The sequence below is a fragment of the Drosophila persimilis genome, unplaced genomic scaffold (genome assembly GCF_003286085.1).
Source record: "Drosophila persimilis strain 14011-0111.01,24,50 unplaced genomic scaffold, DperRS2 tig00000000-arrow-pilon, whole genome shotgun sequence".
In the NCBI taxonomy this organism is placed as follows: Eukaryota; Metazoa; Arthropoda; class Insecta; order Diptera; family Drosophilidae; genus Drosophila; species Drosophila persimilis.
In genome coordinates this window covers 23,643,305-23,661,081 of record NW_020825288.1, presented here as the reverse complement: position 1 = coordinate 23,661,081, position 17,777 = coordinate 23,643,305, and the positions used below count along the sequence as shown (strand labels likewise).

General features: G+C 47.4%; 3 protein-coding genes across 3 annotated transcripts in view; all 3 read right to left on the bottom strand.

Moving 5' to 3' along the window:
• Positions 1-10: 10 nt before the first annotated feature.
• Positions 11-7,319, bottom strand: LOC6591942. The gene is made up of 5 exons (XM_002017273.2): positions 6,889-7,319; positions 4,752-4,891; positions 1,956-2,220; positions 1,771-1,892; positions 11-1,710 (listed from the first exon to the last, which is right to left on the bottom strand). Exons 2-5 carry the CDS (start codon positions 4,830-4,832, stop codon positions 202-204), a joined length of 1,977 nt encoding a protein of 658 aa, XP_002017309.1. The 5' UTR covers positions 4,833-4,891; positions 6,889-7,319; the 3' UTR covers positions 11-201.
• A 555-nt stretch (positions 7,320-7,874) lies between these two features.
• On the bottom strand, positions 7,875-9,855 carry LOC6591941. Its single transcript, XM_002017272.2, has 4 exons — positions 9,487-9,855; positions 9,262-9,425; positions 7,974-9,190; positions 7,875-7,915 (listed from the first exon to the last, which is right to left on the bottom strand). The coding sequence occupies exons 1-3, from the start codon at positions 9,792-9,794 to the stop codon at positions 9,024-9,026; spliced, it is 639 nt and encodes a 212-aa protein (XP_002017308.2). The 5' UTR covers positions 9,795-9,855; the 3' UTR covers positions 7,875-7,915; positions 7,974-9,023.
• Positions 9,856-14,429: 4,574 nt separating this feature from the next.
• The window catches only part of LOC6591940 (circadian locomoter output cycles protein kaput), a 33,294-nt gene continuing 29,946 nt past the window's right edge, over positions 14,430-17,777 (bottom strand). Inside the window, exons 6-8 of the mRNA XM_026993100.1 lie at positions 16,916-17,745; positions 16,082-16,852; positions 14,430-15,698 (exon numbers count right to left, since the gene is read on the bottom strand). Coding sequence (XP_026848901.1) covers positions 15,108-15,698; positions 16,082-16,852; positions 16,916-17,745 — 2,192 coding nt within the window. The 3' untranslated portion in view covers positions 14,430-15,107. The remainder of the gene's footprint in view (positions 15,699-16,081; positions 16,853-16,915; positions 17,746-17,777) is intronic.

Here is a 17,777-nt window from a genome sequence, read left to right as displayed (position 1 = left end):
CATAATTAGCTTAACTTTAATAATCGAACAATAATCATTGTCTTTATTGCTGATATACAATAACTTTAACATTTAAATGCGTGAAAGATGCTTCTCTCTGGCTCTGGGGCAGCAAGGGCTAATACTAGGACCTAGGGGCAGATGCAGATGCGGATAATGGAATGCAGTTTATAGATAAATTGGAACCTATGTAGAGCTGGACTATCTCCTCAGACATGGCTCGCAGGTGCCCGGCAGGACGAACGATGGATGGCACTCCGGACACTTGGGATTTTCGCCGAACCATTTGCTGGAACTGCTGCCCAATCCGCTACGATGCTCGGGTATCTTTAACTGAAAGGAATTGTACACATCTCCGGTACTGGAGCTGGAACTGGCCCCGATACCGGCCCCAGGACCATAGCCCGTCCGCCCGATCGCTTCCAGGGGAAAGGCGTACTCCGGAATGAGCAGCTGCTTTCGTAGCGTTGTTATATCCGTGGAACTTCCCACCACATCCGAGCGACGCTGTGCCTGATCATACTTCTCCGTGGTTTTGATGGACCTGGAGGTGGGTAAGCGTCTGCTGGTGCTCGATTGCTGTACCGGCACCTGGACCTGAACACGATCTGCTGGTTTCTGCTGATGGCTGGCTATGTCGTTCAGCCTGGTATTAAATATGTCCGCGTTACCCCTACCCTGGACAACCCCATAGTCGCCAGTGGTCTCGGGGTACTCACGTCCATCTACGCCGATTGGAGGATCAAGCTTGGGGGGTTCCAAGCCATTGGAGGGCACTTTCCACTCGTAATAGATGGGCGGTCCCTGAGTGGTGGCTATGTCATGGGGAACAAAGTCCACAAATGGTGGTAACAGATCATTGAACGGTAGCTGCAGCTTCTGCTGTGCTGGCGGTGCAATGTTGGGCACGGATGTGGTTGTGACCAGGCGGAAACTCTGTGCCGGGGCCGGAGTTCGGTTCTCGTTCCGTGGAGGAACTGCTGCCGTGCTCGTCGTCGTGGGTGGCGAGGCAAAGGAGAAGGGCAAGCCCGCCAAGGTTGTGGGCCGGTTTTGAGGACGCGCAGTGGTGCTGGTCTCGCTGATGTGTATCCGGCTGACACTCGGACTGAATGGGGCTGCTGTGGAGGTGCGAAGGGTCACCGGTCCAATGGCAGCTGGAGCTGGTTGTCTTGTCTCTTCATCCTGGTTGTAAATGGGATACAGGAACGGCGGCTCGTAGATCTTCGATGGCGGCTTTACGAACTTGACCAGCTTCGTGCTGGTGTTCTTTGTGGCCCGTAGCGGTCCCTCCACCGAATTAAAGTCCGCCGAGGTATTGTACCGCGTGCTGTGACTGGTTCCCAGATCGTCCATGTCATGATCCACTGCCAGGGCTGTCGGCCTGCGGGTGTGCAGTGCCTCTGTTCGTTTGGTGGACACGCTCACAGTGATAGGTCTCCGAGTTGTAGTCGTTGTTGTCGTCCTAGTGGTAGCTCGACTGGTGGTGGCTCGACTGGTGGTCGCTCGACTGGTGGTCGTGGTGATCCTTGGTCTCGCTGTGCTGCTTGGCAGCTCGATCTGTGGCTCGTAGGCCGGTGGCTGGATGGTACGACTGGGCGGAGGGATGCGCCAACGGGTCTGCGTCGAAATTTGTGGATCATATTTTGCAGATCCGACATTGGCACCCTTGAAGGACTCGTCACGTATTTGATTCTGGTTGGGAGTTAGTTGCTGTCAAGGCGATATATTCGCATTATTTAGATGTCCTTCTTCGAGACTGCATGAACTCACCTTGTATTGACTTCTAAAGGACTCGCCCGAATAGTCAGGAGCATAGGGACGATCCAGGAGGTCGGGTCTTGGGGTTCTCAGACTATTTTCCTCATCGTTCACAAAGGGCTTGTCGCGCTGACCTATGCAAAGTATTCAATGGGATTATCCTGTGGCATTTGGAGAGAGATCGTAAAAGCACCAACCAATTAGCAGATTGGCGGCATAGTTGCTCTCCGCCTTGGAGCAGTTGACCATGTACCAGTGATCGCAGATGAGCATGCGCTGCTGGAAGAGCGTCGTGTTGGGGCACGTGTAGCTGAACTGACGGCCCAGGCCATCGCACATATGGTACACTTGACAGCCCGTCTCCACGTCCGCGTAGTAGCCAGCTGGTCGTCCTGTGCACGAAAACGAAGTCTTCTCCATGAGATGCGAGGCAGGACTTGTTGCCTGAAAGGCATTTTGGGCCTACACGGAGAAAAGCAAATGGGTCATCAGTTTAACAGATAGATACTATATAGACAGACAGATAATAATCCACCCACTTCGGCCCTGGTTCTTCATCATATGTAGATAATATCTGTAAGTATAGGTTTTGCGAAATAGGCATCACAATAAAAGGAACCGCTGTGAATACTCCCCAGGGGTCTCACTTAAGATAAGGGCTGGCAAGCATAATTGGCTGGAAGCCCTGACGGGGGCCTTTCTCAGGCCCCAAACTATTAGACTGGCCAAAAACAAATGATGGCGAGAGATCGATATCATCTGCGCGTACTCGTGCCCCGTCATGTGTGACTGCCGGCTGCAAGCTGCAGGCTGCAAAATGTACGCTGTACGTTGTACGTTGTACGTTGTGTGCTGCATGTATGTAAGTTTTGCTCTTAGGTTGCCATGGCCCGGGCCCAGAAGTGATGAATTGAAGTGATGTCATAAGTTGGCACATGGTGCCACGGCTGCTTGCAACAGACGACCTGCTGCCGCTGTGTGAAATGTCAACTTTATTTTTAGGTTTTTTACTTTTTGCTGCTGCACTTGCCTTGCTGTTGATATTGTGAATGTTTCTTTATGTTTTGTTTAATTATATAGAAAAAATTTCACGTCGGTAGTCGCAAATTATAGCCCAATGACTTATCGAAATCTGCCAGTGGATCTGTCTGGGAGTAGGTGCGAACATCTGATGTGAGAAGAAGCTTCCGCAAGGGTCCGTGAAAAATGAAAAACACCCATAAGAGTACATTTTCCCAGCATTCCATTCGATACAATCTATGAAATCTTTGACACCTTTGACACCTTAAGGGAATGCTTATGTAAGCCTGGTCAAAATGTCGAAAAGTAAGAGGTAGCTTAGGGTTTTCTCAATTATAAATGATTGGCCATCCCATCCACCCATTCAATTCTCCTAGAAAGGTATTTATTTGCAGCTTAATTTGAACTCAATTAGACTCGCTTAATGCTTCTTTTTCTTCTTTTCTTCACCCCATAAGGTCATGTGATTGCATCCGACTAGAAGCTTGTAAAGTTGAAGCTGAATTTGTCTTGGCTTGAGCTTCACTTTACCTTATAAGGTCGTATCTACGACACGGTGATAATCAAATTACTGGAACTGCAAAAAGGCAGCCTGGATGGCAATCAAACCAAATAAGATGGAAAAGCACTTAAGGAAGAAGAGCTTGATTCGGTTTTGTAGATTGTGCAATCCAAGGCCCAACTAAAGTTTTCAATTTCGCGAAGTTTATTGTGTGGCGTGTGCTTGTGTTTTTTTTATTTGGGTAATTTGCCATAATTTGAAACGGTCTTCAATTTCATTTGCAGGCATATTTATGGGCCACAGCAAAGACACACATTCTGCGCCTAGTTAACCACTCGTCCGTGGCAAAACAGCCCAAAGCCCAGACACTTCAGTTCAGTTCGGCTTGGGTTCGGCTCAGACCCATTCCATCCGCATCGCGAGTTTGGTTTTAATTTCTTGTATGCAAATAGCGAAAACAATCAACACACTTTTCTCGCTGTTGCTGGTTGTTCCATTTCTGCAAAAGTGTCAGAGTTTCGGTGGGAGGGGGGGAAAAAGGTCACTTGGTCATCCGAGTCTTTTGTTTTTAATATACTCGGAGGAGACCTTTGCCAGGGAGCCCAAGTGGATGTGGGTGAGTTTTGTGTGTGTGAATAGTGGATGCACTCACGGAGACACACACGAGAATAAATTAAAAACGAAACAAAGCGTAAAGAGCGCAGAATTACAACACTTTCCGCCGTTGCTCAAAGAGTGTCTTGGGAAGCAATGCTAGATGGCTAAGACGATCAAGATGGCGATGGAGTCAGCCGCCCAGGGGCGAACCCAAGATGAAGTTTGGTTTGTGTTTGCTTAAGTTCAGTTTTTCTGCAAGTTTGCAGGGAAAGTTCTCCTAAAAGGGACTTGAAAATTTGAGACTTTCTCTGTGCAAATCTACTTGCATGTGTATTGGAAAAACTCCTCCATTGTCTTCTGTAGGGGTGACCCCAGGAAACATGTTCCGATAGCATCCCCATTTTGGTCACGCCCCTGAACCACTGCGCCGGGGTCACGTTTCGAATTATGGTAGCCCGTTATCTTGGGGCCGGAGATGGATTTATGGTTGTGGGGTGCAAGTGGAAGTGATTGTATTCAATTTCAGTAACTATTATAATACATTTCGTACCCTCCTAAATGCTCACTTAGATACTTAGTCCGAGCTTCATTAGCATCGGGCATAGCATACCAGTGTTTACAGTGTTTCAGCAATTAATTACTACAATCTCTGGCGAGGCGCTAATAAGCACCTTTCCAGCCAGAAAATATATATGAAGTATTTAAATATTTATACAATTCCGTAATTTGCATTTCAATGCTCGTCTCACGTGCACAATCGGCACAGCTATCGCCATCGCTATCTCTGGCATATCTCTCACATTCCCTCTCGATCGGGCATAGCGCCCTGAGTCCACCGAGTCCCCCGAGGCTAAGGGTAGATGTCAAAACTTACCTCACTGCCCAAAAATAGCGTCGCGCAGAACAAAGCCAGGGCCAAGAGCCGCGAATACTTTGGGATCGCTTGCGTGAACATTTCGATGATCGTTCTCTCCGGAGCTCCGGTTGGGTGATATGCTTGAGGAGGGCTTACAACTGAAAAGGCATTAATAAAGCAGTTATTGAATAGACATTGTGCCAGTGATGGGAAAGTGCAGGAGGGCCCTAAGCAAGCGCTAATTGCCTTATACAATGCCTCGCATCATTCCCTTCCGACCATCCATCCATCCATCCTATAATAATGCCATACATGAGTCTTTTGTTGCCAATCTTTGCGTAACAGAAACTCTGTTTACTTTAGTCGTAACTTTCCCAAAAAATATCTCTCTTTCCAATTGAAAATACTTAATGCTGTTAAGTTGCTTTTTGTTGTTTTGTTGTGCGGGGGAAATCAATTTTCATCGTTTTCATATTGCTTATTGTCGATTTGAGGTTTTGTAATGAATTGTAATTTATAAAACATTAACTTTAACTGTTGTTATATCTTTAGAATTCGCAGTAAGTACTGTGGTGGAGTCTTCCATCTCCTCTGGGCCTGCGCCACGTCTCGACCTCCACCTACAATTCAATTTTACAACCTTGCCACTCCACTCCACACATCTCCACACCCGTAGATGATACTCTCCACCACCAGAGCCGCACACACCACACAGCAATGAAACTGTCAGGCGCAGTGGCCAACAAAGCATCCCATCCGAATTGTAAATGCATTTTATGGCTATTTATTCTAGCCAAATAAGCCCAAATTGAGCTGTCCGTCGGATGCTGTAAACTATATACTTTGTGTATCCAGATGGGGTCAAGCACGTCCGTTTGTGGTGGGTATTACGAGAGATATGTAGCGTCTACAACTTGACTGCTTAATCATGTCGGATACCCAATTTGGGCTACCAAACTAATCCAATAGTACATCCAGCAAGTACATCTTTCTGCTAACATTCTCCTCAATACACATACATATATTCCTGATGCTGGCTAACGCTCTTAACTCTGGCTAACTCTGTATGACTGCATCAGAGAAAAATCTGTCAAATCTTGCTTCGAGATAATCTTGTAGATGATGGCAGATGACTGTCGGTTTGAGTGGTTGAACTTGAATTATGCGATCGTAAACATGTCAGTTCAAATAGACAAATCTTCAGAACGGTTTCGACAGGCGCCCAAGGAAAGGATTCGGAGCAAAAATAGAAGCCTTGAGGCTACCATTTTGGGATCCCAAAGGCCTCTTAGGGTAGTAGTGCACCCTCTGTACCGACTACTGGCTTTGTTTTTGAAAGAAGCTCTCTCAAGGATTCAACTCAACGAGCATTATTGTGTAGATTTATCCCAAGTACCCCAGTTTATATTAATATCCAAAGATTGAAGCTCTAGCCAAAAGTTCAACTATCACATGCAATCTCAGCCATATTATTGGCTAACGAGATCATCTATCTCAATGCTAACCACAACATTTGGGGCAAGTTGCGGCCAGGCCAGCCGCCATTTCAGTCAAGTGCGTGTGGCAACAACAGCAGCGGCAGACGCCGCAGGGGCAGCAGTGGCAGGCAGAAGCAACAGGCCTCGGCACAGAGCCTCTTGAACATTATTGGACTGGCATCTAGTTTTGGTGGATTTTCCTTGTCTTGACCTTTTTGACAACGACAGCGGGAAATATTTACTGCTTTATCCTCTTCGGCCTCTGGAGCTCGTGATGCTGGTTTAAGTTTTATTTTTGTTTTTTTTCTTGTTGCTGGGTTATTTTTGGCTGCCTTGTGCTTGTGGCCAGCAAGGCGAAGCCTATTTGACATTTTTGCCAGTAATTTCCACTGAAAGAGCATTGCGAATCTAACTCAAAGATGCTCAAAGACTCCCAGCGAATAATAGCAGAAGAGAAACAACATCTACTACAACAATTATGCCAATTAGCTGGCATTACAGGTTGATTATAGCAGGGCCAGGCCAAAAAGCATTGGCTCAGACATCGCTGGCATTTTTCTAATTGTTTTCCAAAGCATCTGACTGTCTTCGGCGCCCTCTCAGAACCCCCATGGATTGCGGGATCGCAGAGGAAGTTATTAAGATGCATCAATGCTGATCCACAGCTTATGGCTCACCTTCGCCCGTGTCGCCGTTGCAGTCTTAAACTGAACAAACTAATTGCCGCTGTAGGTGGTGGTAGGTGGCTAAAGTATATTCCATATGGTCACACATCCGATGCAATGCAATGCGAGATTCGAGGCGGTGCGAGGTACGAAACTATGTGATCTTTGCAAAGATCAAATGTCAGAGACAGCAGCCGATTGGAGTGCCGAGTGGTGCATCTAGCTGCAGTTGCAGCTCGCTTCCAGTGCTCCAAACAAAGTCAAGAGCACTCACACACTGGAACCAAATCGGTTCGCATAAATTATACAATATATTCCGCTTCTGGCATGCCATCAACACACACAAGTTCACACAGTCCTGCCCAGACACAACTTCAAAATATCGCGCGTCTGCAGATGCTTTTCAGTATCTTTGTATCTCGGGGATGGCGGGATTTTGGCGGAACGACACAACCGAGTCGCACGAAGTCGCGCTTTGAACTGATACCTCCGAGTGCACCCAACTTGGTTTAAAATTCACATTAGGCCGCCCGCAACAGTCAGAGACAGAGGCAGAGACAGAGGCTGAGACAGAGGCTGAGACAGAGCCAGTCGGAGGCAGCAGATACAACACAAAAGAAGCGCCAAGCAGAGCTTCGTCACCCGAGTACAGTGGGCGACAGTGGCATGGCATGGCATGGCATGGCTAGGCCGCCTACACGCAAGAGAGAAAATTCTGTTAATTTGTGAAGAAATATATTCAGAATGCTTTCGATTATGGCCAAAAAAGCTAAATTGAGTTCAGATGTGCTACAAATTTTGAGTTAGTTTAGATTGGATTTGGTTAGGAACAATTTAAAGATTTGCCCAGACCCCAAAGTTGACTTTATGAGGACTTTTCAGTGGAATTGTTGTCTCTAAAATTGGATCAAATTGAGTTGAATTGCAGGGGACGTCAGGTGAAGATCGATAAAGTGGAAATTGTTCCGACTCTTGATCTGTTGAAAGTCAAAATCGTATTTTTGTGATGGTTTCCTCCAAGAAATGTTCTTTGTGGATTCTAAAGAATATTTGATTAGTAGAATCTGCCTTGGGAGTGATCCCGTTTAGGGACTTACCTATTCCAGAAACTAAATAAACCAACTATTTAAAATATAACAAACAATTAAAGTCGTCTTTCCATCCACTGTGCAGCATCTTCTCTGGCAGCTAACGAAGTTGGATCGTCATCGGCTTGGGGCCGAGTGGGCAAGCCTCCGTCTCAGTCAGCAAAGCGTTAACATTGCAGCTTAATTTTCATTCTCATTTTCAGTTAACAGTTAACAGCTTCTCCGTTTCAGTTTTCATTTTCATTTTCAGTTTTCATTGCACGTTATTAGCATTTGCAATGCCATCGTTTAGGGAAACCCTTCACCCACTGATGGGTGTTTATTTGTCTAATTTATTGGAACGTTTGCCGCTGATACTTGGGGCTGAAACTTGATGCTGGGCCAGAAGCAGAAGCGAAGCAGGCTAAATAGAGCAATCGAGAGTAGCGGCAGTGGTGGCAGTGGTGGAGATCTAAGCCAGATTGGGCGGCAAGTTGCGAAAGCATTTTCCTCATCTAAGATTCGTTCATTCGCTGGCTCTTTTGGCGGCATCATTCAGTCAGATTTCTGGCGGTTGGGCTGTTGGTTGGTTGGTTGGTTAGGTTTTGTAAGCGAAGCGAAGATTTCCATTTTCCATTTTCAATTCATGCCGTTTATTTACTCTCGAGAGCCCTTTTGTCGTGAGTCGAAAAAGCGGCGAGGGATGCTGCTGCGGTGCAGATGCAAAGGCTGTTGTTGTTGGTGTTGCATTTGTTGTTGTTGTTGTTGTAGTTTTCTTTGGCTGGCTTGAGGTCCGTCTTGCCTTGCCGCCTGTCGTGTGTTGCCTCATTGAGTTTCTAGGTTTCATATTCGCAAGGCGTTTTTCTTTGCCATTTTCATTTTCATTTTCATTTACAGTTTTCAGTTTTCAGTTTTCGTGACGGACTCTGGAGGAAGTGGAGTCATTCGATGTTTCGTTTTTGTGTGTGGCTTTTTGTTTGCATTTTCTGTCAAAACGAAAGAAAGAAAATAGCACACATACACACAAAAGTTGGTTGTGCGTATGTAACATCGAATTTGGTTGGGTTTTCTTGGGCTAGTTTAATACTGTTTGGGCTTGGGCTTCATCTCGATGCCCAATCCTAGTGTGGCGTTCTGGAATTCGGTCAGAATGCGACTTGATGGGATCTTTGTCTGCACGAGACTTCCCACCATGTCGATGGTATTGTCACCAGATTCGCAGAAGATGTCAATGATAATGCGAATACCTGTAAATATTGCGTTGGGGCATCCTTCAGCCTTCGACCTTCAACCAGGAGTATAAGTCACGAATACGAACCTTTTTCTGTGCGCCGAATGGTAGTGCTGCTGGTGTAGCTCTTCTCCAGGGACCCAATGGGCACTGAATTTTTCTTTTCCTTGTTGCACTGGAGGCACTCACGCAAAAATGTGCGATCCTCTTTGGTGGTCATACAAAAGGTTGTTGCAGCAACATCATCGTTCCTGCCGAAGTATAGAAGATGCGGTCACACACTGGGGGTACACTGGGGCGCACCCAACTCACTCTTTATTGGGCTCGATCTCCATCTCCTTGATTTGCTCATCCGCTGACAGACTGCCGGTCACGCTGTAATAGCTCTCGCCGTCCTCCAAGATGGGGGCCAGGGGCTTGCCAGAAGCCAAGTACATCGACTTGACGTGCTTCAGCTCCTTGTTCTGTTCTGTGGCAAAGTTGTACAGTTTAATCATCTCACGCACACGGAGTGGCTCCGAGTCCTCGCCGCTTGTGTCTTCCGACTCCTGGGTAACACCAGACTCCGGTTCCTCAACGCAGTAATCCATGGGGGTAGTCCCCTCCTCAAAATGATTCATTGCAAAATATTTATTTAAAACTTTTGGGAGATTTAAAATAATCGGAATTATTTTTTGGTTTTATTTTTTGACTACACAACTGTTCCCGAGTCCGTTCAGACTAACCCCGAATTTGATTCCGACAATGTCAAATCGAAAATGACCTTTCCAGCAGAGCCCACTTTCCCGATCATGATGTGTACAAAATATTCATCGTGTGTTTTGGGTATCGCTGGTCACATTCGTTGGCAATTACAATAACGAAATGTAAATGTAATTCATCTTTGAGTTGCGCTGAAGACGAATCGATGGGGAGCTCGACCTTCAGTGCGGCGGCAGCCGAAAATCAAATTCGATCGATCGATCGTTCGATTGATCCGCAAGCGGGGTGCCGCGTGGGGGGGAGTTGGTGAGGGAGGGAGGGAGGTATGAAGGTTTGGCTATTAGTGAAATTTGAGCCACACACTGAATGCCAAGAGGTGGAATTGTCTTAGAGCGGATTTACTCTACGATTTTTTCCTTCAATTTATCGATGTACCGTAGTCGTACATACATACATGTGTGTGCGGGTTAATATATTTTGAAATTGGGTGAGCAATGACTTGCGATAGCATCATCATCATAACCACCATCATTAATCGGTAGCTGTGGTAGCAGCCAGCTGGAGACCCATTTGACACACCATCCATCCCAATGGAAAGCCGTTTTTAAGGTCAATTTAATGGCAAGCGACACTTGAAGATTGGCTCGGACCAAGCTGAAGATTCGCAATCAGAGATGATGACTCAGGCGGGTTGGTGAAGGGAGTATGTGGCGATCTGATAAGAGAAGGCTATGGACACAGCTTCCAGTAAAAATACTCGTAAATGCATGATGTTACAGAACAATTTGGGGGGCGCGATAAAAAACCCATTAGCATCATATCATTTTATTAATTCTGGGTGTTCTTTTTGTCTTGATGTCACGGCATACCATGACTTTTAATTCTTGCATATCACGAATTTGGAATTCTGTTTCTGTTTCTATTTCTGTTTGGGATCTGCTCTGCTCGTTTCTGCAATTAGCAGCGCGATGTCAAAGGGGTTCACTAGTCATGGCAAAAGAACACCAAGAAGAAGGTGTGGGACCCACAAAATTCAATCCAATCCAAACACATAGAGGCAAACATATGTATGTACAATATATATTGGTGTACATAGGTGTGTCATCATCATCATCATCATCTGTGGCCTGGCTGTGATTCCACTGAAGGTCGCTCAGCCGCAAATAAGCAGCAACATTTGTAGATGCCATTTATGCTCACTAGCACTAGCTCTTTCACTCTTTCCCCCGCTGCTAACTGGCCGTCTCTGTCGTTCTCTCACGCTACACATGTTTAATTGCCAAATTGGTGCAATTCCACATAATTCATGTTGATAGCCAGAGTCGCCACTCGACCCGACGGGCGACTCTTCTTCTGGCAGTAGATCTCAGCAAGGCAAGGTCCCCCCACATTCAATTTCCATGAGCTTCCAAGAGCTTTACGGCTTAGCAAATAGAAGCAAACAACACACAGAAACCAATGGAAGATTCACACGTTTATTAAGAGGTTTCTGTACCGCTTGAGGGAAGTCGTGCTGTGCATGAAAAATGAAAGTGGACCGGCTTAACACCCCACGCACATAATTGATAACAGCAAGTAATACTTATATATGGAAAATATTGCGCATACGGCACACAGACGTCAGAAGGTGCTAAGAGGAAAGGGACACACCTCGGCGAGCCCTGCCAGATATCTCGGCCAGTCTCTGTCTGTGCTTCTCTTCTGCCATGATACTTCGAGCCGCATCCGGTCGCAAGTTTGGTCCGCTTCTGTGGCCTGCTACAAATTTGTCAAACAAACAATGATGCAAGGTCAGAGCGGTTGAGCGATGATCACGTTCGCGTCCGGCATGCGGTCAGCCCCGCTCGGTCATATCATTGACCTTAAGTGACGAACATGAAGAGCAATGAATAAGCCAAGATTATCACCTTTGGCAGCATTTATTGCACTTACACACTGCCACCCCGAAAGCAAAGATTTGAAGTTCAATTGTGCAGGCATTTCTGAGATGCTCCAGCTACACTTTTGAACCAACATCTCCAGATCCAACTGTCTGTACGGTACGGTGTGAGTGGGGCAGAGGCAGACCTACCAAGACGCCCATGGCACAATGTACAACACGACTATTAAAGGTCAAGCAACAGTAACAATGCAATGAAAAAATGAAACTTAAAACCATAAAAAAAAGAAAAAATACAAAAAAAACGTTAAGTAAATCAAAGTAAACAAACGGCGCACTTTGTTAATTGTTGTATTTATTTCTATTTCCATTTCCATTTCAGTTTCGGTTTCTGTTGGTGTTTCTCTTTCAGTTATAGCGGCAATCTATTAGAGAATGATCTCAAAGATGCGTCAAACGAAAGACTCAAGACACGAACTGGCCCGTCCCGTCCCGTCCGCCAGACAATAACTCGGCCATAAGGCTGTTGTTAACAAGCGATATATTTGTACAGCTCATAGCCAATACCCTATCGATGGAAGGCTATAAATGGTTCAGTGGACAGTCCAGCCGGGGCTCAGCTCCGGCCTCAAGCTAAGGATTGAAGACAAGAGCAATTAGAGCATCAGTCATTCGCTTGTCGTGCCAAGCCATTCACTTGATGCCACATTTTCTTTCAGGGGGTTGTTCTGAAATGCCAAAATGGTAGCATATACGTACGTACGTCTATTGTTCCGCACATAACCTTCGCTTGGCAATGGAACAGGAGGAGCAGCCACATGGCCTGCGGTACCCCGGAGGGCATCCGAAGCAACCGAGTCAAGTGCGCTGCGCGGCAGCCAGTGCCTCTTCAACAATAAAGCCATCACTATCGACAATACGAGTATTTTCAATGTGAATTCAACCGAAATTTGGTTCAGTGCTTGAATTGTATCGCATGCATACAGGAATCTGTGTTTTTGTGATTAATTGGTTTGCTTTGGAGGCGCAAATCTGTTTGGTCTTGGGATAATCCGTGCGAGTACGACCGTAGAATACATCATTTAATATTGAGCGTAAACAACGCAGCCCACATATGATTGCTTACTATTCAAGATGGGTTTCGGTGTTAGTTTTGGTTTTGGGTGCGCTCCCGCACCGATGGATGATTATTCTTTTGTACATCGTAATGTTGGTCTTCAAATCGCGCCCCAGCAACTGATGAATGCTTTTCCATTATCTATAAAGACGAGGAAAATATGATTGTAAGGTGTCAATCAAAAGGTGCTGTGTGTGTTATGTGGGGAGTCAGCGTTGTGTAGTTGTCAATTAAAGGCAGTAAAGTCTCCAATTAAGCTGGAGATGGTAATGGCTTGCGGTTGAATTGCCATTGCTCCATGAAAATACTGATTTGCTTGATTGTTACACCTTGGGCCACGAATTGCTTACAGATTGAGGAGGATGCTGCCTGGCCACTTTTTTCGAGGTGCATTCCTAGTCAAGGTAGTGAAAAGGAGTTACCATGAGCTAAAAGAAGTATCCCTGAAAATTAAACTTCAAATCTCTCTTAATATCTTCTTTTTGTACGAAAATGTGCAACATTCTTTGTAGTGTATCTCGGCAATATATCGGCCAATCGGTTAATTTCAAAATTTCACAGGGTTCAAGAAGATTGGTGCCGTTTACTAGATCGGCCTCCATATAGAGGAGACAGAAGGCATGCAGTCTATGCCTTATGAGCATTTCCATTGCGATTTTTAAAGAAAAAATGATTTCATCCGATAAATGTATACATTTCTTATACGAATTGAAAAATTTAAAAAGCACGACTAAATTGCATTAATTTAAAAAAAAATTTAAGTAAAATTATGTTTTCTATTGAAGGCTAAACATATGTTGCAAAGAAGATGTTGCGGAATAAAACAATGTTGCCAACTTGGTGATGTTCATATATGTTGCGAAGGTAGTGTTGCTGAAATGTACTGAAGAATTTGGGGACTCAGCCTGGAAGTAGGCAATAAGTATTTTTGTCAGCTTTTCAGGCATACAAATGTTATGTAGGCGCGAAGTTCAAGTCACACATCCACGATTTGTGTGGATTGGATGTTTCACCTTAGGATCCCAAAGACATCGAACTAATGGAAAATCTGGGTGTTTGATTAATTTGATTATTTTCTAGATTTATTTCGCTCTGATTGTTTTGGATAGGCGCTTTACGTGCACTCGGGTTTCGTAATAAATTTGTAATTGAAATTGATATGTTTTTTCCCGTTGATTAGCTGAGAGAGTATCTACATATTTTATATTTTGTTTCTTTAGATTTGGATACACATAATCATCCAACACATGTATGCAATGATTTTGTTAGCTTATTCCAAAAGTCCATGTCATGTGCTGGCATCGTAGTACAGACTACAAGGGACAGAACTGATATTGTCTGCCGAATTGCAAAACGTTTACACAATCGAAGTAGAGATAGTATATTGTAGTATGGTATTTTGTTTAATTTATAAGTAAATGTTTTTTATGCGGGCGACTAGAAATTTCAAGAAAACTTTAAATATACAGATACATACATATATCCGCTGAGGGATTAGTCGAATTACATGCTAAACCATAGGAATCATGAATGAATTACATTAACTTGCATTACGCTTTACGTCTAGGGTTAAATTAAATTAAATATGGATACAAGCATCTGGTATTATCTTAGGTTCTACTTAAGCACTCTTAAACGCAACTAATTAGGCATTTACCCCCTACTTTGTTCTGTAACCTCAACGGAAATGTAACTAAAGTTGGGCGCAATCTGAATGAATCGTAGGGTATACGTATTATGCTAAACGATAAGTTTAAGTTAGTTAGAGAAATCTTTGGTCGCAACTACAACTGAAATTGATTGTCGAAGGGATCTTCCTCGGATGGGAAGCGGTTCGGTTCCCCTCTTAACTTTGTGCTGGTTAAACGCTGCTGTACCCAAATCCTATTGCCCATTCGTGTGTCTATGGAAGTGTGGATACGGATACGGATACGGATGCGGATACGTATTACGAATATAGTTTCATATACAATAAATTGTATCTATAAATTATCACAGTAAAATAAATAGAATTCGTTTTTTCTTGCTGTTTGCTCGGATTTAACCAAGGAGTAGCCAAATGACTCGGTGTGCGCTGGATATATCCACAAATTGCTGGTTTGCTTGGTTGCTAGGTGCTAGGGTTCAGATTATGGAAGATACGATAGTCATAGTCCACATTTTGGCAAAACTGTTGAACACGAATGTGCTCGCCTGCTCCTACTGCTACTGCTACTGCTACTCCTAGTCCCTCTCTCACTGGTTGAGCAGCGTGTTGGTCACCTCCGAGAAGGAGAGCAGCGGACTGCCATCGGCATAGGCGCCCCCAGCCGTCGGCGGGGCATAGGCCAAGGCTGTATGCGCCGTAATGTTGGCCGGATAGAGCAAATGGTGTTGCGGATGGTGCTGTGGATGTGAATGATGATGATGCGTCTGATGCTGCTGGTAAAGCGTTTGCTGCTGCTGTTGTTGCAAGGACTGTTGCACCTGCTGCTTGGCTGACTTGCGTCCCATGCGCGTCGTCTCGCTGCTGTCGCTCAGCGGCTGCAAGGACATTCCACCGACACCCACCTCCTCGGCGCAGATCACCAGGGGCGTGGAGACAATGGCCAGCTGCTGGTAGGGGGAGACGTCATCGGTTGTGGTTGCTCCTGTGGCACCATTGAGGATACTGCTCACTGCGGGCAGGGCTGTTGGCGAGCGGGTTGTGGGCGGCGGCGGCGATGAGGACGGTCCTCCCACCAGCTGCAGTGGATGATGCAGCGGGTAGCCTCCAAGAGATTGTTGTTGCTGAACCTGCTGCTGCTGCTGATGCTGCTGCTGCTGCTGATGGGTCGTGAGTATGATCTAGGGAGGATCGTTACGGTTAGTAGTCAGGCGACAGAGCACTCTTCATGGGTGCACTGGTGTGCGTGTGTATGGAGTGTGTGTTGTTTACAGTGGAGATTACAGTGAGTGGATTACAGTGGAGTACAGAGTACAGAGTACAGTGATTTGTGTGCTTCAATACTGGGTGCAATCTATCCCCAATCTATCTAGCGGTGACCGTGACCGTGGTGCAGGTGATGCGACTGGGCCGCCGGAACGTGTCCGCTACTGCCCGCCGACGGGTGGTGCGGGTGCGAATGCGAATGCGGATGCGTATGCGGATGCGGATGATACGTGAAGTACTGCGAGTACTGCGTGTAGGAGGCGGGCGTCCATACCTCGCTGCTTGCCGCGGCTGCTGCTGCTGCTGCATGCTGATGATGCGCTGCCTCATGATGGTGATGGTGATGGTGGTGGTGATGCGAGTGCGGATGCGGGTGGGCATGATGATGCTGTTGCTGCTGTTGTTGCTGCTGCTGTTGTTGCTGCTGCTGCTGCTGCTGTTGGTGGCAGCTGGACGGGTGCACCGCCTGATGATCTGTGCCCGTGCTGGTGCCTGTGCCCGTGACGGCCACTGGGTGTGTGAGAGGAATACTTGGAGCGCTAACATTGGAAGCAACGCCACGTTGTGGTTGCTGTTGCTGTTGCTGCTGCTGCTGCTGCTGCGGCGAGGTCGTGTGCGAGGAGGCGGAGTACAGTCCGGAATCGTCGTGCTGCATTTGGTAGCTCTCCGGCGTGCTGGCGCTGGCCGATTTCCCCGCCAGCTCCTTCGCTCCGTTCCACTTGGCCGCCGTCGCCGGCTCGTGCTCGTTGTTGTTGTTATTCGTGGCGTATCCCAGGCCATTCGTGAGGGGCGTGGCGCGTTGGGGGGATCCGGAGCGTCCGCCCTGAAGACTATTCAGGGGAACGCCACTCGAGTGGGTGGTGCCCCACATCAGCACCGTCTGCCTCTCGTAGGGATCCCCGCCTGCAGCGGAGGCGGCTGTTGCTGCCGTTGCGGCAAGCTCCACTTTGGGCGTCACGGGAATCGCGCCATTGGGCGTGGCACCACTCACCGGCGATGGTCCGTCCGAGGAGCAGGAGATGACCTCCATGACCTGTGGCGAGGACTTGGGCGTCTTTAGGGGGATTTGCTGCACAAGGATTACACAAAGGTTAGCCAGGGGAAGCTCCATAGCAAAAAGGATGCCACTCACCTGGGGCGTGGACGTGGGACTGCCGTAGCCGCTGCTGTAGCCACTGTAGTACTTGCCCGTCTCCTGCCACTTCTCGTCCGCCTTGGAGGCAATGGCATAGCCATCGTACGAGAGGAAACCATTGGCCACGTACGCCGACGCTGGCGCCCCGGAGTGCGGGTAGTCCGTGTAGTACCCGCCGACGGCTCCCTGCAGCCGGTACTGGTGGAAGAGGTTCTCGCTGACCGGATAGAAGGCATTGGCCGGCATGGAGCTGCCCATGTAGAGATTGTCCGCCGCACTGCCGTACGGCGAGGCCGTGTACATGGGATTGAGGTTGGAGTAGGCGGCGGCCACGGCCACCGCCGGATCGGGCAGGTACTCCACAGCCACGGCAGGCGCCGGCGAGCCCACCTGACCGCCGAGCGGCGAGGTCTGCTGATTCTGCTGCTGCTGCTGTTGCTGCTGCTGCTGGAGCTTGCGTTTGCTGCGGCACGTGGAGAGGAAGTCCCTCAGCTGCGTCTTGTAGCGCCGGTTGGGTCGTGTCGGGGTCACCGGCGGCGGCAGGGCGTGGGCCGTGGGCGAGGCACTGGGCGGCACAACCAGCTGGTCCGCCTCCGAGAAGTAGGTGGACGCCAGGCCCGTGTCCAGGTAGCTGACCTTGAAGTCCATGGTTCGCTTGCCGAGCAGATCGTGGCCCTCCTCGTCCATCAGCTGGCGATGCGTGCAGATCACAAAGTCCGGCTTGGAGTTCTTGTACACCAGACGGGAGCTCGTCTGCAGCCACTGCCACTCGCCATCCTTCTTCTGGTAGCGGTAGGCGATCATTCCCGAGGCGCCTGTCTTGAGAACTGAAACGGAAACGGAGGAGGATCGTCAGCAA

Coding starts and splice junctions, on each gene's coding strand:
- LOC6591942 (XM_002017273.2), bottom strand. CDS start 4,832: ATGTTCACGCAAGCGATCCCAAAGTATTCGCGGCTCTTGGCCCTGGCT. Junction 2,221..4,751: donor CGCTATTTTTGGGCAGTGAG/GTAAGTTTTGAC, acceptor TTCTCCGTGTAG/GCCCAAAATGCCTTTCAGGC. Junction 1,893..1,955: donor TGCCGCCAATCTGCTAATTG/GTTGGTGCTTTT, acceptor TACTTTGCATAG/GTCAGCGCGACAAGCCCTTT.
- LOC6591941 (XM_002017272.2), bottom strand. CDS start 9,794: ATGAATCATTTTGAGGAGGGGACTACCCCCATGGATTACTGCGTTGAG. Junction 9,426..9,486: donor GAGATCGAGCCCAATAAAGA/GTGAGTTGGGTG, acceptor ATACTTCGGCAG/GAACGATGATGTTGCTGCAA. Junction 9,191..9,261: donor CATTCGGCGCACAGAAAAAG/GTTCGTATTCGT, acceptor CAATATTTACAG/GTATTCGCATTATCATTGAC.